Genomic DNA, 22,235 nt, shown 5'->3' with positions numbered 1-22,235 from the left:
GAAATAGTTAGATATAGCCCATTGGGCTAACAAAATCAAGGGATATAGGGAGAAAGCAGGAACGGGGTACTGATTTTGGATGATCAGCCATGATCATATTGAATGGCCGAATGGCCTACCCCTGCACCTATTTTCTATGTTTCCATAACACGCCGGATGTGTCTGAACCAGTGTGGTTTATCAAATCAATGTATATTATTTACTGGTAGGGGGAATACGAAAGTACAGGTATTGAGATTTTCCTTTGATCATACACTTCACATCTGGAGTACCAATGGTTTCCATTTTTTAAGGATGCAAATGGATCGGAAACATTTCAGATTTTCTAAAATAATAGCTGAAATGGCAATATTGTCAGAGCAGGCAAGATTTGCAGCTAGAAGTTCAGAAAGGTAAATGGTAACTTGACATAAACATACAATACAAGATCTGAGAGTCTGACAGGGTGAATGTGGAGAGAATGTTTAACCTTGCATGATAATCCAGTATTGGTATCAATGTCTAATAATGTGGGGTCACCCATTTAAATAAAAGTTTTCTCAGGTGGTTGTGAATGTTTGGAACTCTTTTTCTCAAAGGGTGAAGGAATCCACAACTATGGAGTCCACAACTTTTATTGCAGGGGCAACGTTTTTGATAAGGGAGTGAAATGGTTGGCAGGAATATAGAGTCGAGGTTATAATCATATCACGTGTTATCTATTGAACCGGTTTGAGAGATTAAATGGCCTATTCCTGCATCTGTTGTATTTTCATACCAGGCCTTCCTTGTTCATGTGCTCCGTCTCTATTTATAAAGCCCAGGATCCAGAATGCATTTTAACCACTTTGTCAACCTGCCCAGCCACTAACAGAGAACTCTGCATATATACCACGTCCTCTCTGTTCTTATAACTGTTTTAGAATAGAACTCTCGAGTTGATATTACATTTTTCTCATTCTTGCAATATTTCACATTTTTCAGTATTGTATTTCATCTGCCATTCATCTGTTATTCCACCAGTTTGTCACTATCTCTGCAAAATCATTTACTATTCTGCTCACACACTTATCCACCAGCTTGTGTGTTATTTGCAAATTTGGACTTCATGTCCTATACACAGGCATTTGAGGATGCAAGAGGCAGTTTATTATAAGACCAAAAACATTATGAGATTAAATCTGCAAAGGACATAAAAGTAGATGGTAAAAGCTTCTATAAATAAGTAAAAAACTGCATTCACGGTGTACGTTCTTTACATTCAGAAATGGAAGAATAGGTAAATGGTATGATAATTACACATACACTTTGGTTCTGCCTTCTCAGGACACAAGTAACTTCCTAAAATTATTAGGGAAATATAGATCTAATGAAGATAGGAAATTAGTATTGGTAAGAAAATAGGTGAGGAAATAAAATGTAATAATTTGAATTTTGCCATCTTAACTGGGTTGTATAGTGATTTGTAAGGAGGATTTGTAAGTTATCCACTTTGCAAAGACAAAAGGGCAGAGTTTTATTAAAATTATAATTAGATGGGAACAGATGATGTAAAGAGACTGGCAATGGAGAGAAAACAAATTCCAGTCTGGAAATGTGGTTTCCTATGGTCCTGTAAAATGGTCCATACTCGTCCATAATATTTCTTGCATTTTATTAGTCAGATTAATCAACGTGCCAAACATTTTGACATGGACCCTATCAGTCTGTCCATGCATGCATTAGTTTGTGGTCCTTTCAGAATCCCATGAGATAGTATTGATATTCCTTTCAGGAAATGGCATACTAGCAACAATGCTTGGAACCATGGTAAAGATATAGCAATGCTGACATACCTGCTATATCCATCTACAATTTTCCAAGATTTTTCATGATGATTGGCTGCCCAAAATTTCAGACTGCAAGTGACTTGATTAGACAAACACCTAGTTAAGAGGATCCTCCCTTATAGCCTTGGGAGTCTTTATGAGAAAGGGCCATTTGGTGCTTCTGGCACCAGATGTAAGCAACATTAAAGGTCTGGACCATAGAGGGCAACGCTATTTTGAAAGCTTTATAAAAGCATGGTCATAACAGTTAAATGAAAGCAACTCTTTTTGAGCATTTGAAGAGCAAGTTGTTAGAGAATTCGGAGGTGCTGAGATGCCTTAGTAGGCAGTTGGAGAAATGGCTGAACACCACCCGATATCTGTCTGGGTGCACGAATGGTGTGAGTGATGCAACTGGCTTTGTAAGAATGTATCATACATGAGAAACAGTTCAAATGTAGTGCTCTGTAGAGAACCACATTGGTTATAGTTGGAAAAGAGGCCTTTCAACACAGGCTCTAAGGGCAATCCACCTGCTTCCAGTCATAAGGTCATGTGATAGGAGCAGAATTAGGCCTTCAAGTCTACTCAATTATAGCTGATCTATCTCTCCCTCCTAACCCCAGTCTCCTGCCTTCTCCCCATAAACCCGACAACCGTTTCCTCTACCATCTTCTCACATTTCTCAAATTATTTCCTTTCAAATAGGTACACAGCTTCGATTTCAACAAATTGTACCTGCTTCCACTATTACCCCTGGAGTTTCAGATCCTAGACATTCCCTGCATAGAAAGGTTTTCCTCATGATGCTTTCAGTCCTTCCACCAAATCCCCTCCATTTTATATCCCCTGGTTCTTAGCCCCCTCCACCCATGGGAACAGTTTCTATATGCTTTATCTACATGCTTTGTGATTTTAAATCCTTCTATCAGTTATCATTGTAATAACTTCTGCCCAAGAACTCCAGCCTCTTCCATCTATTCACTAAATTAAAATACCTGGAATTCCTTTTCCCTGGAATCTTGTGAATTTTAGTTTCAGCCCACTGTAACTCTTGTGCACCTACCACTCAGCCAATGTCCCAATCAGGGGCTATATATCCACGGCAGTTGATTGGGATTGCAGAAGGGTAGTAGGATCTCAGAATTTTGATAATATTTAGTCATTGTTAGCTTGGTAGCTAGGGAATTAGGAATTGGTTTGAGGATCAATTGTTAATCAAATGTTAACTGTAAGCTCCGTTTGCAGCTACTGAAGATGCTACAGCATGCCCCACTTCAGCTGTTACACAAAGTATTTTTTATAAAGTTATAAACAGGCCCACCACTGATTTTCCAGCACCTTTGGTTCTAGAGCCTTGCTGTATTATCCGTTTTGCTGGACCAACAGTGGTCTTGGGGGGGCCAAGATACTGGCCCGCAAAGTCGGCCACGGAAGTCGGATAGGGGAACGGATCTGCCGGCTCCGGTGGGACCCGAGTTCCAGAGCCTTAGACGCAGAGTGCAAATCGATCAGCGCAGAAGTGCCAATGAGGTAGCGATCGGCCGCCCTGGTCTAGGTGCTGCATTTTCAGGGGAGGGGGGTGTGTGGAAAGGAAGCTTTCAAGTGCGCTCTCTTAATTTTGCTGGATTAGAGGAGCCGGATGCCAGTTGCCAGAAAATCCGTGGTGGACCTGCAATAACTGTGTTACATCTGTGCTAAAATTGACGATTATCTTTGAATATTTCTTTAAGACTTTTGCTAAGTCATAGGTTAAAAACTGGCCAATCTGCATAATATAACATATCTGCATATATAATTGACAGATGTATATACTTACCCTATCCCATCAATAAACTCAAGATAGGCCACCTCCCTTGTTCTGTATTTAAACCTGAGGCATGTCAAAGACTCAAACTCAAAAAGGGAAGTCATAATTAATGCTTTATGGGCTCTCTCTGAGGAAGAAAAGCCAATACATATTAATAATCAAAACATTATTTATATGACAATTTTACATATGTTAAGACAGGAATACTGTTCAATAATTGTAGAGTTAATAACTGTAACATGTGGTTTAAACCAATTTTATGCAGTGTTTCTACCATACCAAAGCATTAGTTCTGTACTGGTAAGCACCAACTTTTCCCAATTCAATAGACCATACAGTGACATAGTTTCCAAGCCAAGTGAATATTTCTTGGTAATGGTCAGATATATGGAATAAAACATTGAGTTCCATAATATTGATATATGCCTCCATTTGACCTATTTAAACTGGACAAGCTGAAGAGTATCCACTAGGTGGCAAACAGCATGACCATTCTGCATCAGGTAATGTTATATTTGAATTCAGAAACCCTCAAATGAGTTATTGCATCATGATGTGAATGAGACCAATTGAAACCACTATTGAGACCAGAAGTCCCATAGACTGTCACAAATCATTGGTGTGACTATTTCTGGCACTTCTATGCCACACAGAAGCAAGAAAATAGAGTCACAGAGCACGGAAACTGGCTCTTCCACCCTGTCAATGCTGACCAAAATTCCCCATCTACATTAGTCTCACCTGCTAATGTTTGGCTCATATCATAGAAACATAGAAATTAGGTGCAGGAGTAGGGCATTCGGCCCTTCGAGCCTGCACCGCCATTCAATATGATCATGGCTGATCATCCAACTCAGTATCCCATACCTGCCTTCTCTCCATACCCTCTGATCCCCTTAGCCACAAGGGCCACATCTAACTCCCTCTTAAATATAGCCAATGAACTGGCCTAGACTACCCTCTGTGGCAGAGAGTTCCAGAGATTCACCACTCTCTGTGTGAAAAAAGTTCTTCTCATCTCGGTTTTAAAGGATTTCCCCCTTATCCTTAAGCTGTGACCCCTTGTCCTGGACTTCCCCAACATCGGGAGCAATCTTCCTGCATCTAACCTGTCCAACCCCTTAAGAATTTTGTAAGTTTCTATAAGATCCCTCTCAATCTCCTAAATTCTAGAGAGTATAAACCAAGTCTATCCAGTCTTTCTTCATAAGACAGTCCTGACATCCCAGGAATCAGTCTGGTGAACCTTCTCTGCACTCCCTCTATGGCAAAATGTCCTTCCTCAGATTTGGAGACCAAAACTGTACGCAATACTCCAGGTGTGGTCTCACCAAGACCCTGTACAACTGCAGTAGAACCTCCCTGCTCCTATACTCAAATCCTTTTGCTATGAAAGCTAACATACCATTCGCTTTCTTCACTGCCTGCTGCACCTGCATGCCTACTTTCAATGACTGGTGTACCATGACACCCAGGTCTCGCTGCATCTTCCCTTTTCCTAGTCGGCCACCATTTAGATAATAGTCTGCTTTCCTGTTTTTGCCACCAAAATGGATAACCTCACATTTATCCACATTATACTGCATCTGCCAAACATTTGCCCACTCACCCAGCCTATCCAAGTCACCTTGCAGTCTCCTAGCATCCTCCTCACAGCTAACACTGCCCCCCAGCTTAGTGTCATCCGCAAACTTGGAGATATTGCCTTCAATTCCCTCATCCAGATCATTAATATATATTGTAAATAGCTGGGGTCCCAGCACTGAGCCTTGAAGTACCCCACTAGTCACTACCTGCTATTGTGAAAAGGACCCGTTTACTCCTACTCTTTGCTTCCTGTTTGCCAGCCAGTTCTCTATCCACATCAATACTGAACCCCCAATGCCGTGTACTTTAAGTTTGTATACTAATCTCTTATGTGGGACCTTGTCGAAAGCCTTCTGGAAGTCCAGATACACCACATCCACTGGTTCTCCCCTATCCACGCTACTAGTTACATCCTCGAAAAATTCTATAGGATTCGTCAGACATGATTTACCTTTCGTAAATCCATGCTGACTTTGTCCAATGATTTCACCACTTTCCAAATGTGCTGCTATCCCATCTTTAATAACTGACTCTAGCAGTTTTCCCACTACCGATGTTAGACTGACTGGTCTGTAATTCCCCGTTTTCTCTCTCCCTCCCTTCTTAAAAAGTGGGGTTACGTTTGCTACCTGCCAATCCTCAGGAACTACTCCAGAATCTAAAAAGTTTTGAAAGATTATTACTAATGCATCCACTATTTCTGGAGATACTTCCTTAAGTACTCTGGGATGCAGCCTATCTAGCCCTGGGGATTTATCGGTGTTTAATCCATTCAATTTACCCAACACCACTTCCCGGCTAACCTGGATTTCACTCAATTCCTCCAACTCCTTTGACCCACGGTCCCCTGCTATTTCCGGCAAATTATTTATGTCTTCCTTAGTGAAGACGGAACCAAAGTAGTTATTCAATTCGTCCGCCATATCCTTGTTCCCCATGATCAACTCACCTGTTTCTGACTGCAAGGGACCTACATTTGTTTTAACTAATCTCTTTCTTTTCACATATCCTTCTAAACCTTTCCAAATTTCCTGTCCAAATGTATTTTATATGTTGTTATTGTACCTGCCTCAATTACCACTTCTGACACTTGTTCCATATACCCACCACTCTCTGTCAAAATGTTGCTCCTCAGTTTCCTATTAAATCTTTCGCCTTAAACCTATGTCCTCTGGGTCTTGATTCCCCTACCCTGGGAAAAAGACTCTTTGCATGCTATCTACTCACATCTTGATTTTATACATGTATAAAATTACCCCATAGCCTCCTACACTCCAAGGAATAAAGTCCTAGCATGCCCAATCTCTCCATGTAGCTCAGGCACTCGAGTCCCTACAATTTCCTCATAAATTTTCTCTGCATTCTTTCCAGCTTAACATTTTTCCTATGACGCCACTTTCAGGGAATTTTATACCTGTCCTCCTGGATCCTTCTGCATACAGCACTCCCTAGGGCTCCTAGCATTTACTGTAAAGGTCCCAAATTGTCTTGATTTCCCAAAATGCAACACATTGCACGTCTGCAATAAACCCCATCAGTTCTTCCTCAGCCCACTTGGCCAGCTGATCAAGTAATGTTCGATAGCCACAAACAGAAATGGGCCAAGCACCGATTCCAGAGGCACAGCACTGGTCGTTGACCTCCTATCCAAAAAACGAGCTTTCACCACGACCCTTCCTTACATGAAGGTAATTCTATATTCAGTAGACTAGCTCTCCCTGGATCCCAATCAATCTAACCTTCCAGATAAAGCTACCATGCAGAACCTTAAGCTGAGCGGAGGCTGCGTTCTGGCGGCGGCCAGACTCGGGGCTGAGGCTGTGTTCCGGCGGCGACCCGACTCGGGGCTGCGGCGGCCCAACTCGGAGCTGAGGCTGCGTTCCGGCGGTGGCTCGACTTGGGGCTGAGGCTGCGTTCCGGCGGCGGCCCGACACGGGGCTGAGGCTGCGTTCTGGCGGCGGCCGGACTCGGGGCTGAGGCTGCGTTCCAGCGGCGGCCCGACTTCAGAGGCACAGCACTGGTCGTTGACCTCCTATCCCAAAAACGAGCTTTCACCACGACCCTTCCTTACATGAAGGTAATTCTATATTCAGTAGACTAACTCTCCCTGGATCCCAATCAATCTAATCTTCCAGATAAAGCTACCATGCAGAACCTTAAGCTGAGCTGAGGCGGCGGTGGCCTGACTCGGGGCTGAGGCTACGTTCTGGCGGCGCCAGACTCGGGGCTGAGGCTGCGTACCGGCGGCGACCTGACTCTGAGCTGAAGCGGCGGCGGCCCGATTCGGAGCTGAAGCGGCGTTCCGGCTTTCGGCAGCGGCCCGACTCGGAGCTGAGGCTGCGTTCCGGCGATAGCCCAACTCGGAGCTGAGGCTGCGTTCCGGCGGCCCGACTCGGAGCTGAGGCGGCGTTCCGGCTTTCGGCAGCAGCCCGACTCGGAGCTGAGGCAGCGGAGGCCCGGCTCGGGGCTGCGGCAGCCCAACTCGGAGCTGAGGCTGCGTTCCGGCGGTGGCCCGACTTGGGGCTGAGGCTGCGTTCCGGGAGGCGGCTCGACTTGGGGTTGAGGCGGCGGAGGCCCGACTCGGAGCTGAGGCGGCGTTCCGGCTTTCGGCAGAGGCTCGACTCGGAGCTGAGGCGGCAGCGGCCGGACTCGGGGCTGAGGCTGCGTTCTGGCGGCGGCCGGACTCGGGGCTGAGGCTGTGTTCCGGCGGCGGCCCGACTCGGAGCTGAGGCGGCGGCATCCCAACTTCGGAGGTTCGGCCGTGGCCCAGTGGACGACATTGTCGGGAGCTCGCAGGTCACAGGTTCCAGATAAAGCTACCATGCAGAACCTTAAGCTGAGCTGAGGCGGCGGCGGCCTGACTCGGGGCTGAGGCTGCGTCCTGGCGGCGGCCTGACTCGGGTCTGAGGCTGCGTCCTGGTGGCGGCCCGACTCGGGGCTGAGGCAGCTGCGACCCGATTCGGAGCTGAGGCGGCGTTCCGGCTTTCGGCAGCAGCCCGACTCGGAGCTGAGGCGGCGGCGGCCCGGCTCGGGGCTGCGGTGGCCCAACTCGGAGCTGAGGCTGCGTTCCGACGGTTTGTGGTGGCCCGACTCGGAGCTGAGGCTGCGTTTCCGGCAGCGGCCCGACTTGGGGCTGGGGCTGAGGCTGCGTTCTGGGCGACGGTCCGACTCGGGGCTGAGGCTGCGTTCCGACGTTTTGTGGTGTCCCGTCTCGGAGCTGAGGCGGCGTTCCGGCTTTCGGCAGCAGCCCGACTCGGAGCTGAGGCTGCGTTCCGGCGGTGGCCCGACTTAGGGCTGAGGCTGCGTTCCGGGCAGCGGCTCGACTCGGAGTTGATGCGGCGTTCCAGCTTTCGGCAGAGGCCCGACTTGGAGCTGAGGCGGTGGCGGCCCGACTCGGGGCTGAGGCTGCGTTCCGGCGGCGGCCCGACTCGGAGCTGAGGCGGAGGCGGCCCGACTCGGAGCTGAGGCGGCGTTCCGGCTTTCGGCAGCGGCCCGACTCGGGGATGAGGCGGCGAAAACCCAACTTCGGAGGTTCGGCCATGGGCCAGTGGACGACATCGTCGGGAGCTCGCAGCTCACAGGTTGGTGACCTGTTTTTCCAGAGCTCCCGCAACAACAGCTTCGTCCGCTGGATGGATAGTAGCAGCTTTAACCACCCTCAGGCCGCAGACGTTTGACTTTGATCAGCCAATAAATTTTATAAAGAAATGCAATTAGATGGGACGAGTGGAGGTTTGGGTATATTAACCTATTGAGCAAAGGTATGATAGATATGATTGTTAAAAAAAGACACGATGTGCTGGAGTAACTCAGCGGGTCAGGCACAATCTCTGGAGTCATGGATAGACTATCTTTCGTGTCAGGACCCATCTTCAGACTGATTGTCTGCATCAATGGTCCTGAAGTGGTGATAGTCAAGCATGTAAGTGTAAATATTATCAACAATTTAACCTAGTCCAACCACATTTTCCAAGAAGCTAAAAAAGCACACAACCGCCTCAAATTTGGCAACTGTCAGCCCAAGAATGCAGGAAACTACAGAGTTGTGGATGCAGCCCAATCCATCACGCCAACCAGCCTCCTCCATCAATTGACTATCTACACTTCACGCTGCCTCGGGATTGGCTGAAGATATAAGCCTGAAAGCACGTACCACCCGATTCAATAATAGGGCGGTCACGGTGTAGACCCGGGTTCGATCCCGACTACGGGTGCTGTCTGTACGGAGTTTGTATGTTCTCCACGTGACCTGCGTGGGTTTTCTCCGAGATCTTCGGTTTCCTCCCACACTCCAAAGACGTACAGGTTTGTAGGTTAATTAGCTTGGTAAATGTAACAATTGTCCCTAGTGGGTGAAGGATAGTGTTAATATGGGGGAATCGCTGGTCGGTGAGGACCCGGTGGGCCGAAGAGTCTGTTTCCGCGCTGTATCTCTAAACTCTAAACAGCTTCGTCTCTACTGATATCAGATTTTTGAACAAGCCTTTCATAAGCTCAGAATGTATCCTCAAACATCCATTCAATCTTATTGCAGCACTCACATTTTTTTCTATCTGCACTTTCTCTGTAGCTATAACTATATTCTGCAGATAAACACAAAAAGCTGAAGTAACTCAGCGGGGCAGGAAACATCTCTGGACAGAAAGAATGGGTGGAGTTTCGGGTCAAGACCCTTCTTCAGACTGATGTCAGGGAAGTGTGTGGGCCAGAAATGGAATATAGTCGGAGACAGTAGGACTGGTGGGAGAACTGGGAAGGGTAGGGGATGGAGAAAGAGGGAAAGCAAGGGCTATTTGAAGTTAGACAATTCAATGTTCATACCGCTGGTGTGGAAGCTACCCAAGCAAAATATGAGGTGCTGTTCCTCCAATTTGTGCTGGGCCTTCCTACCCCCACAATATATTCTGCATTCTGTGTGGGTTTTTTGCATTACCTGTTGTACTCGTGTTTGGTATGATCTGCTCACACAATACATGAAACAAACATTTTCACTGCATAAATCAATGATAAACCAACACCAGATTATGATGCAAGTGAATTCTGCTAATCGCATGGATTCGGTAGGCCAAAGGTCTTTTCCATGCTGTGTCTCTAAATACTCAGGGTAGCTTTGAGAACTGAGTCCACGCATCAGATTAATTATATATACAGTGAAGAGAGCACTTCGCAAACCACCCACTCACCCACCTTGTCAGGCATCTTTCTCATCTGTGGAAGAGTCTGCTGTTCTCCATATTGGTGTTATAAGACATGTATGATCTCACAAACCACAATGGAAGCAACCCACCCTACATCCCAAAGAACTGCCTAAGAAGATATTTCCTTCAACTGTCCAGTCTTCAAACGCAGAAGTCTTTCGAACGTCATAAATGTCAAATATAATGCAAAGCTTACAAGATACCTTTGGCAAGATCCTAAACTGTATATTGCTCATCCTTGTATTGTGGCATAGCACAATTTCACCGTGTTGGCTCTTGCTGATTGGTTAAGAAGGCAGTTCAGATTATCTATTTATTTTTTACTCTCACCGGGAGTAGCTCAGTTTTCCCAAGAATCATAATAACTGCATTGCCAGGTCTATTTATCACAACTCCTCATAGATGATTGCAGTGATAGTGGTGGGTATTTTTTTTAAATTGTAAGGTGAGGTGTAACTTAGCACATTTGTTTTGCAGTAGGCCAGCTATTATTTCCCATCTCCAATTACCCGTAACAAGGTGTGGTGACAAATGTAGTCGTTCAAGAACAGTAAAAATGTAATTGTTCCATTTGTGATAAATATGACAAATACATACTCTTGACTCTCTTGAAGTAATTAGTTAGTAAGATGACAAATTTAAGTTACTTACTGTAATTTGATTTGAAAGCATAGGGTACATAAATATTCTTATTATGTGAGGAGGGCCATAAGCAACTCTTGTGACCAGCTGAACAAATCGTATTTGCATGCTCTCGATAATCACCAGTTATAATACCTTGTAAGGAACTGATATTCACTAGAAAAATCAAAAAATAAAATTAAAATGCAAGGCATATATGATGCTGTTCAGCATTAGTTATTATACTTTGCAGGAGTGTCTTTACATTTTTCATTTATGTATAGAAGTGAATTGGTATTGTTACCATTATATATACAAGGCATATTTAAGCCACAAAAGAATTCCGCTTCAATTTAAAAAATAGAAATAAATTCAACATCTAAAACCGTATTATTCAAGAGGCTAATGTTCCCTGCATAGAGGCAGCAAGTATCTGCTTCAGTCACCTACTTGGACATCATGAAACAAATAGTTTAAACCCATAGACCACCATTACAAATATATTTTTTATAAACAGAAAAGGAAGTGGTAATTTTAACAGTGACGAAACACACAGATACAATGGTGCAAAATATGTACTTCCATTTCCATTTTGCTCTCACAAGTTTTTCCACCCTTTTTGTGTTCATTGGGCTCATAAATAATAAAACATTTAAAGAAAAAATTTGAGAAACACGCAACATAATGAAACATATGTAAAAAAATGCAGTTAACATTTAAGGTCACAAACTTGGAAAGTGAGAACACAAATTAGTTTAGTCACGTAGAGGGCAAATAATAAATGTATAGTAAAGATGGAATATATTTCTGATACGGTAAGACCAGGATTGCCACGTTAATTCCCATCTAGTCCCACTCATCTGTCTATAGTTATCTGCACTGTTCCAATGGGGCATAATGTAAGCCTGAGGAACAGTATCCTGACAGTGCAGCCTTCAAGATTCAGGATTCAACAATTTCAGATGACATTTTCTACATCCCTTCCTCACCTTCACCAGGCTTCTAAACAGCCCTTTCAGGGGAGACAAAGATTCACATATACTCCTCCAACCTCATCTACTCCAAACCTATTGTGGCGCTACTCACCAACATTCCCCTCTACATCTGCGACTGCACTGGTGTTATCTGCTGCACCCAATATCGAATATGTTAATTTCAACTTGGCTATCAAATTCCACAGTGCCTTCAAATTTACTTGCACTATTTTTGACACCTCTCCCCTTTCTTTATCTGTTTCCATCTCAGGAATCAAATTATCCATTAATATTTACTCTAAGCCCACTGATTTTCAGTTACTCAGACTACATCTTCTGCAATCCTGCCTCTTCCAAGGATGCCATTGTTTTCCCACAGTTCTTTTTTCCGCCACATCTGTTCTCAAGAAATGATTTCCGTTGCAGGACATTTGAAATATTCTTCATTTTCAGGAAACACACACACAGTGTTGATTGAACCCTCACCCATATCACCTCAATTTTCTAAATTTTTCCTTTCATCCCACCTCTCAGACAGAACAGGGAGAGTCTCCTGATTGTTGCATTTCATCCCACCAGTACATTCCCTAGCAACTCTAGGTATAACACCCATTTCTTAATCCTCCCCTCACCTCCACCAGGGACAGAAACAACCCTTCCAGGTAAGCTATGCACTTACAACTCCTCCAACCACCCAATTCCTTTCTTCCTCTCCACCTGTGCATTACCCACACCATTACACCACTCCCATATCACCTCTATCCCCACTATTCCCATCTGCCCGTCATCCCTCCCTCGAGTCCATTTTCTTACCAGATTTTATAATTTACAGCCATCTGTTGTCTAGTTATCTCCCAGACTGTCGCTATCTCCCCTTTCCGTTCCCCCACCTGATTCTATCTGCCATTAACCCCTCCTCACCTGGATCGCATGCCAGCTCTTGCCTAACTCTTCCCTTCACCTAATAATGGCTATTTCCCTGTTCAGCAGGCCAGATCTACTGAGTTTATCTTGCAGTTTTTTTTTGCAATTTATTTTCTCTTTTTGTATCCAAACGGACCAGTTCTGTTGCAAAAACAAACATAGAACAGTACAGCACAGGCCCTCTGACCCACAATGTCCATACCAAGCAAGATGCCGAGTTAAACTAACCTTCTCTGACAGAATAGTGGTTATCCACTACAAAATCCAATGCAAAATTAATCATTGTTTTCACTGGACTGATGTTGAGCTTCTTCATAGTTTGAAATTCATTCATCTAGGCAAGTGAACTGCATTATATCATGTTCCTGACTTATGCCTTTTATTTAATGGAATTGTTTTAATGTTTTAGTAGCCGAGTCATTTGTCACAGGATGTCCAGTTTTTGACCAGGCTCTTGTAGCTACAGTATTTATGTGGCTTCTTCCATTGATTTTCTGGTTAAAGGTGACCTCCAAGAGGTATGATGGAAGATGGAATGATAATGTCATTCAATAACAAGAATAGCTAGCTAAACATTTTCATTGGAAATAGTTGATAATATTGGGCATTTTAGGTGCCTGACAAAATGGTGGATTTCTGCTTTTGCAAAGCCTGCTTGACATCCTTTGCAAAGGCTGCAAAGACCATGAGGATCATGGCTCCAGAGTGTCTGGGGGTTAGGAAGGGGGTTGAATATAGATTGATGTCCAGATGTCCTTTAATTGATAATATGTATGAGGGTTTTGCAGAGGGAGCTAGGTCCTGCTGCAAATGCATGCTCAGGATTGGTTGGGAGATGATGAGTTATAATAATGTTGATAACTATGTTGCATGGTCTTTGCGCCGTTACTCATGATTGGTCAAGTAGAGGGGCCTTGCCCAAATTGTTTACTTTACCTGGTAGAATGTTTCTTTGCTTAATGGAACTGTTTCCCACTAAGTGCTTTATATCAAAACAATGTTATGTGATATTTTGTGATTGGGTTAGGGAACTGTCAATTATTGTATTTTGTAACACTTACTGATGATTGGCTTGTAGAGGGTTGCTCCCCTCCTCCATGTATTTCGCTCTAAGCGTCCGTGAAGGTATAAAAGAGGGGAGAGCACATGAGAGTGTGCCGATCTACTGGGGTAGGACTTGGGACTGTGCTGATCTTCTGGAGTTGTTCTAATCGCACGAGGAAGAAGGGCTTGAACGAGTAGAGACAAGGATCGGACCAGCGGTATTGGACTGGGTATCGTATAAATAGTGTATTTGTGTTGGATAATAAAGAGAGTTGATCACCAGTGCTTGTATTTGGTGTTTGGCTGAACCAGACTAAGGAGGTAAGATTAGGACCGGAATTACATAGTCACTATCTGATAGCTTTGTGACATGTTCCATAATTGTTGCAATAACCAGCTCTAGCTGCAACCAGGCATAGACTGCTTTATTTACTGAGGAGATATGAATTGAGCTGGATCTGTAGAATTTGAATATGACATCATCATTTGCATATGCACAAAATCTGAACTGAGATTATTTATTCAAACCCATTGAAAGCAGTTACAAGAAAGGAAATGAGATAAGGAGGGAAGACAATGTTAATGGGAATAAAGATTAGATGCAATTATCAAGGCCAGGAACCACAAACATAGGCTAGAAACATAGCAACATAGAAAATAGGTGCAGTAGTAGTCTATTCGGCCCTTCGAACCATCTCCACCATTCAATGGCTGATCATCCAAAATCAGTACCCAGATCTTGCTTTTTCTCCATATCCCTTGTTTCCATTAGCCCTAATAGCTATATCTAACTCTCTCTTGAAAACATCCAGTGAATTGGCCTCCACTACCTTCTGTGGCAGAGAATTCCACAGATTCACAACTCTCTGGGTGAAAAAGTTTTTCCTCATCTCAATCCTAAATGGCCTACCCCTTATTCTTAAACTGTGACCCCTGGTTTTGGACTCCCCCAACAACGGGAACATATTTCCTGCATCTAGCCTGTCCAATCCCTTAAGAATTTTATATGTTTCTATAAGATTCCCTCTCATCCTTCTAAATTCCAGTTACAAGCCCAGTCAACCCACTCTTTCATCATATGTCAGTCCTGCCATCCTGGGAATTAACCCGGTGAATCTACACTGCACTCCCTCAATAGCAAGAATGTCCTTCGTCAACTGCAGTAGGACCTCCTTGCTCCTATACTCAAATCCTCTCGCTATGAAGGCCAACATGCCATTTGCTTTCTTCAATGCCTGCTGCATGCTTACTTTGAGTGACTGATGTACAACCAGGTCTTGTTGCACCTCCCCTTTTCCTAATCTGACACCATTCGGATAATAATCCGCCTTCCTGTTCTTGCCACCAAAGTGGATAACCTAATTTATCCACATTATACTGCATCTGCCATGCATCTGCCCACTCACCCAACCTATCCAAGTCACCCTGCAGCCTCATAGCATCCTCCTCGCAGCTCACATTGCCACCCAGCCTTGCATCATCTGCAAATTTGGAGATGTTATAAATTAATTCCTTTGTCTAAATAATTTATATTGTAAATAACTGGGGTCCCAACACCGAGCCTTGCGGCACCCCACTAGTCACTGCCTGCCATTCTGAAAAGGAATAATTCCCACTCTTTGCTTCCTGTCTGCCAACCATTCTCTATCCATGTCAATACCCTACCCCCAATATCATGTGCTTTAATTGTGCACACTAATCTCTTGTGTGGGACCTTGTCAAAGGCTTTTTAAAGTCCAGATACACCTTATCCACTGGCTCTCCCTTATCCATTCTACTTGTTACTTCCTCAAAAAATTCCAGATTAGTCAAGCAGATTTCCCCTTCATGAATTCATGCTGACTTTGACCGATCATGTCACTGCTTTCCAAATCAAGGCTCTCGCTTAACTTTTTTCCCCCTGTTGCCAGTCGGGCAACCTTGGCAGCTTTTTAGGTTGCCAAATGACTGTTTAGGTGGTCATTTAAGATGGCTTGCACGACGCGTGCTAGGACGAAGTGCGTAGTTACCAGTCGGAATTATGCTCAATGAAGCATTCACATATTATTTCTGCTTGAAATAAAGTCACAAACTAACATATTCACCAATCAAGACATGATATATACCACTATGACATGCAGCAAAATTATAATACAATATCTCAACTCTTTTTACACATTGCAATTAATGCAAGTTTTATTATTTCTTTCCACTTCCAATCAAAAATGTGGTTGGATTATTCAGCGTATGATCAACCTGTGTCAATAAATCCTGGACCTTGATAACATATCTGCATAACCATGCACACTACAGATTGATGCAAGCATGTTTTCTGTGAAGGACCGAAAAATATCATGACATGGCCATAGCATGGGGTCGTTATTGCTATTGGTACAGAAACACTCTGGCTTCCCACATAATTTATCCACAACAAGGAATTTTCTAAAGGCATTTTATGATAATAGCTGTTAAAACTGACTATACCCATCTAACAGGTTAAACAGTACATTAACTAACAAGAGATGGCCAAAGGACATAAATGCAGCAAATGTTCTTTTGATAATACAGGTGCACAACCTTTTATCCGGTGTTCCGGAAACCGAAAAACTCCGAAAACCGGCCATTGTTTCCAGGATGTCGTCTGCACACCAAAGCTCGCGTTTGGCGCCAAACTTGACCCGAAACGACCCACGGTCAACCCAGGTCTGTACTGCTATAGCGGCTGCCTCCTCCCCGGAGACGCTTAAACATCTGTAAATCATTGCTTAAATGTTAGTCAGTTAGTTTGGAGGGCTTTTATGTGAAAGGGGGGGGGTGAAGGGGTAAACTTTAATTCTTAGTCCCCTACCTGGTCGGAGAGGCGGGGAGCGGTCAATGCCTTACCGGGTCGCCGTGCAGTAAGCTCCGCAGCGCTGTGGCCGGTGGGGCAGCGGGCGGCGCCGGTTGTAGCTCCGACCCCGGCAACTCTACCCCTGGCTGCGAGGCTCCGCAAATGTTGGGAGTCGGCGGCGTCGCAGCGCTGGGATACCGGCGGGGAGCGGGCAATGCCTTACCGGGTCGCCGTGCGGCAAGCCGACCCAATGTTCGCGGAGCCTCGCAGCCAGGGGTAGAGTTGCCGGGGTCGGAGCTACAACCGGCGCCGCCCGCGGCCGGACGAAGCCCCCAGCTCCGCGATGTTAAGTCGCCGACCAGGTAGGGGACTAATTAAAGTTTTTTTTCACCCCTACTCCATAAAATCCCTCCAAACTAACTGACTTTTATGCATCCATTCCCACTTCCGCGCTACCTACCTAATCTACGCTAAAAATCTTCCCATTCGGAAATCCGAAAATGTCCGAAATCCGACAAGTGTCTGGTCCCAAGGCTTTCGGATAAAAGGTTGTGCACCTGTATATTTAAAGGTGTCAAGACGCCACATTCAGATTAGATGTATGTGTTCTGAACAGCAATGAAGATATAGTTTGTAAGCAACAATTATTTTTTTTTTTGTTGATAAATGCTTTTTTCATCATTCCCACTTCAGAATTAATGTTAAAATGTCAACTGAAATATCTACTGACGTGATGTATATGACTGACTGTAAAAGTAAAACCTGGATAAATCCAACGTATAGTTGTGAATGTTGCTCATTAAATAACTACAGTACTGATACTCCATATTAAGAGCATTGATTTGCCGTTAAAATGAATTCTGTAATAACGTGTCAACCGTAGCAGTGACGATCGAACACTGCAGTTTTAATGTTTCACGTGTTCACAATTTAATTAATCCATCTTCATGGATTAAAACAAATAACATTAAATTAAAACATATTTGATTGCACTCGTTATCAAACAGTCAATGTTAGCTCTGAATACATTTCCAGCACAATAGGTCGTGGGGGGGTGTGAATCAGTGCAGGATGGATAGATGGTGGTGGGGGAGGGGGCTTGAGAAGGCAATCGGTGCGGATTGGAAGGATTGAGGCAGGGGAATTAGTGCGTGTTGGTTGGAGTAGGTAAAATTGTGAGGGGAGAGCGCGGGGGATGACAGTGGGTTGAATGGTGGGGGGGGGGGGTCTGTGCAGGATGGAGCAGTGCAGGAGGAAGGGGTGGTGCAGTGCAGGATGGAGGGGAAGCGGAGTCAGTACAGGATGAATTGGAGGACCAGTGTATGATTGGTGGGGGGTGGCAGGAGAATCAATGCGAGGAGGATAGGGAGATCAGTGCAAGTTGAATAGATGGGGGGGGGGGGGGGGATTAGATGAGGAGGGGAGCACAGGGGATGTCAGTGAGGACTGAATAGAGGCAGGAATGGGGATCAATGCAGGGTGGAGAGGAGGGGTCTCAGGATAAGGGGAGTGGAGGAGGGCGTACAAGAGAGAGAGAGAGAGGAAGGGGCATTGGAGGTGGGAAGGAAGGCCAGCGCTCCTCGGACAACACCGGCATCATCGTTGCCTTGGCCGTCCTTGTCAGGCATGGAAATCGCTATCAAAATATGGAGGGGACCAGAGGACATGGGGGTAGAATATCTTGGTGGTCTTGCGCGCATGCGCACACTCACACACACGCGCGAGGCTTCGGAGGCCCTGTGAACGGTAATTTCAGCCAATCCAGTGCTAAATGCAGTTCAGGCAGAGTTGAGCTGCATTTAGCGCTGGATTGAGCTGAAATTACCGCTCACAGGCAGTCTCGCCTACAGCCTGTCTCGATCCAGACAGGGCTGTAGGTGAACCTGGCGGGGCAGGCAGAGTTGAGCTGGGTTTAGCGCTGCTTCTCTGTGCTAGCTGTGGGCCTGGGGCGCCGCTCCCGTCTGACTGCCGACGTCTCTGGCCATCCTCGGGCGTGGGGGGCTCTCGGGTGGGGACGGGGATGGTCCAGTGGTGGTTCGGCAGCGATTGCAGCGCTGGAGACCGGGATTGATCCTGGCTGCGGTGCAGGTCTGCCGAGAGTGTTTTGGCACGTCTCCCTCCTCCAATCACTGCACTCTATCCTCAGTCCCACCACCCCCTACTTCCGCCTCTGACCGACACCTCCCTCCTCCAATGGTTTGTTTTGAAAGCGCCGTTGGCGGAGTGGCAGCAGTGGCCGTTATCAGGCTGGGCGGTGGTGTGGGAGGAGATGGAGCCGCGGCCGCCGCTGCTGCTGTGTGGGGCCCGTCATTCACTCCGATCCTCCGTCACGCTGCACTTAGCATCTTTCACACAACCGTCGCCGAGCCAAAACGTCACGTTCCTTTTCTCCAGAGATGCTGCCGGACCCACGGAGTTACTCCAGTGTTTTATGTCTTTCTTTGGTATAGACCAAGTTGCCAAGCGGGCAAAATGACTTGCCGTTTAGGTTGCCCAGCAGCACTTTGGGTGGTCAGTGGCACCCGGGCAACTGCTAATTTCGAGCCCTGCCAATGCGCTGCTATTACATCTTTAATAATCGGCTCAAACATCTTCACCACTACCGATGTAAGCCTAACTGGCTTATAATTCCCCGTATTCCCTCACCCACCATTTTAAAAAGGTGGCGTACATTAGCTACCCTCCAGCCCACAGAAACTGATCCAGGGTCTATAGAATATTGAAAAATTATCACCCATGCATCCACGATTTCTAGGGCCACCACCTTGAATATTCTGGGATGCAGGCCATCAGGCCCTGGGGATTTATCTACCTTCAGTCCCAACAGTTTACCTAAAACAGTTCTACGGTTTGCTGCTTCCTTTGGCGAATTTATATGCCTCTTGGATCACTATCCCTAAATTCCCTCATTAGCCACGGTTGAGCCACCTTCCATTTTATTTTTACGCCAGACAGGGATGAACAATTGTCTTAATTCATTCATGCGATCTTTGAATCTTTGCCATTGCATCTCCACCGCCAACCCTTTAAGTATAATTTGCCAGTCTATCCTAGCCAATTCCAGTCACCTTTCTTTAAGTTCGGGACCCTCGTTTCTGAATTAACCGTATCACTCTCCATCTTAATGCAGAATTCCACCATGTTATGGGCACTGTTGCCCAAGGGGCTTTGCACAACAAGATTGCTGACTAATCCTTCCTAATTACACAATACCCAGCCTAGGATGGCCCGCCCTCTAGTTGGGTCCTCTACATATTGACTAAGAAAACCATCCTGTATACACTCCAGGAAATCCTCCTCCTCAGCGCTGTTACCAATTTGGTTAGCCCAATCTATATGTAGATTAAAGTCACCCATGATAACTGCTGTACCTTTGCTACACGCATCCCTAATTTCCTGTTTGATGCTATCCCCACGCTCACTACTGCTGTTTGGTTGACAGTTCTACCCTTACAGATTCTACAGCATACAAGCTAATGTCTCTCCTTACTATTGCATTAATCTCCTCTTTAATCAGCAATGCCACCCCACCTCCTCTTCCTTTCTGCCTATTCTTCCTGAATATTGAATAACCCGGCAAATTGAGCTTCCAGCCTTGGTCACCCTGAAGCCATGTCTCCGTAATCCCATCTATATCATATCCGTTAACAACTAACTGCCCATTCAATTCATGCACCTTATTACAAATGCTCCTCGCATTAAGGCACCAAGCTTTCAGGTTTGTTTTTCTTTTCTCCCTTCTACCTTTTGTTTCTGCTCTCATTTTACGGCCCTCTGTCTCCCTGCATTGGTTCCCACCCCCCTGCCCTATCAGTTTAAACGTGCTTTCCTACACTCTCTTTCCCGTTAACTGCATGCATACGCTTCCACGTTGTTGACCCTACCCCCTATTTAGAGTTCAAAGCTTCTGCTGTACTTAAGTTGCAGTGACAATATCAGTGATATACGTAACTGAAACATGTAGCAGTTTATTATGTAATTCTTTAACAAATGTCGCACCAGAGTCAATTGGTCAATTTCATAACAGCATTGTGAAAACATTAAACAATTTGAATGAATACAAAAAATTATTGCAAATTCTTACGTAAAGGTCCATTAATGTTCATGATTCTGCTAATTATATCATTGTAGTTCATTTCTTGTGCTTTTGGTGTATCTAAAAAACAAAATAATAACTCTTCATTTTAGCAAGTTTCTTCACTACTTTATAAGTACTAAACTACTTTATATTTTCTTTCTACCTCCCAAATTAACTCCTCTTTGTTACCCAAATAACAGAATTAATGAAAATTATCAGGCAATCTCCATAATCTGAGCAAAATTCCCTTTCTACCACCAATCTTTCAAAATATTTACACAGCAGACTAAGAATAACTGGTGGCCAGTGAAATTAAAGGGTACTTTTTGATATGGGTGAAAAGGAGACAAGGCACAGAAAGGGTAGAGGGATGACGTAGAACAGCTATTGCATCTCCTGCATTTACATTCGAAAGTATTGCAAGCAGGGTAGTAGTTGGCGAGATGGGAGAATGATAGCAAGATGTTGAGTGATTGGTTGAATGAGCTTGGGGCCCAAATAACCCTTTCAAATGATGCTGCGATTCACTTGCACTTCTCTCATCTAACCTACCTTATTCGGAAGACATCACGTGGTCTCCTCTACTTTGGAGGAAAACATCTACTGGTTGACAGAATTGTAGAGTCATTGGTTTCATTGACACTCAATGGTGAATTCAACGATTTTGGTAATTCACTTTCTCACTTACACCACAACTGCCTATTTCAGATACAAGGTTATCTATCTGTACTCCCTGTATTCCCAGTCCTCTACTATCTATATTACTAAAAGTCTGATCTTGACCGCTTTTGGCTCGCTGTGGTGCGATTTCTGAGAGAACGCCGCCACCTACGGCTGTCATTTTTGGCCACCTCGCTCAGAACCCCCCTCCGCCTTCCGGGACTGGAGGATTTTTCCCATTGATGACAAATCAGAAAGATATTAATGTTTTTTTTTAAAATCACCATTCCCTCTGCTGCCCTTGCTGGAGGGAGGAGGGGCTATAAAACCAGGAGACTATAAAACCAGGAAGTGGTGTGCCTCACTCAGTCTCTGCAAGATGGATGAAGCCAAAGGGTCACGTCTCTCTGAGCTCTGAATAACACTGAACACATATCTACTCAACTGTGAGTCCCCTTAAACTGGTTTGAAAATGAAAATATGGTTTGTTTGAAGTAAAAAGGCACTACCTACAGCAAATGGGGGTTTGGGTGCTTTGGCTTGAAGTTGAAAGGCACTAACTGCAAATGGTGGCTGGGGTGCTTTGGCTTGAAGTTGAAATGTACTACTTACTGCAAATGGTGGCTTGGGTGCTTTGGCTTGAAGTTGAAAGGCACTACTTACTGCAAATGGTGGCTTGGGTGCTTTGGCTTGAAGTTGAAAGGTACTACTTTCTGCAAATGGTAGCTTGGGTGCTTTGGCTT

At 45.0% G+C, this 22,235-nt stretch overlaps 1 protein-coding gene across 5 annotated transcripts in view; it reads right to left on the bottom strand.

Moving 5' to 3' along the window:
* Positions 1–22,235, bottom strand: part of LOC129705896 (hatching enzyme 1.2-like) — a 117,893-nt gene that overhangs the window by 67,830 nt on the left and 27,828 nt on the right. For all 5 annotated transcript variants that reach the window (XM_055649797.1, XM_055649795.1, XM_055649794.1 and 2 more), the window contains 3 exons: positions 20,839–20,910; positions 11,034–11,180; positions 3,607–3,724 (listed from right to left, as the gene is read on the bottom strand). In XM_055649797.1, the coding sequence (XP_055505772.1) occupies positions 3,607–3,724; positions 11,034–11,180; positions 20,839–20,910 (337 nt within the window). The remainder of the gene's footprint in view (positions 1–3,606; positions 3,725–11,033; positions 11,181–20,838; positions 20,911–22,235) is intronic.

Source organism: Leucoraja erinacea, chromosome 18 (genome assembly GCF_028641065.1).
Source record: "Leucoraja erinacea ecotype New England chromosome 18, Leri_hhj_1, whole genome shotgun sequence".
NCBI lineage: Eukaryota > Metazoa > Chordata > Chondrichthyes > Rajiformes > Rajidae > Leucoraja > Leucoraja erinaceus.
This window is presented reverse-complemented; position numbering and strand designations above follow the sequence as displayed.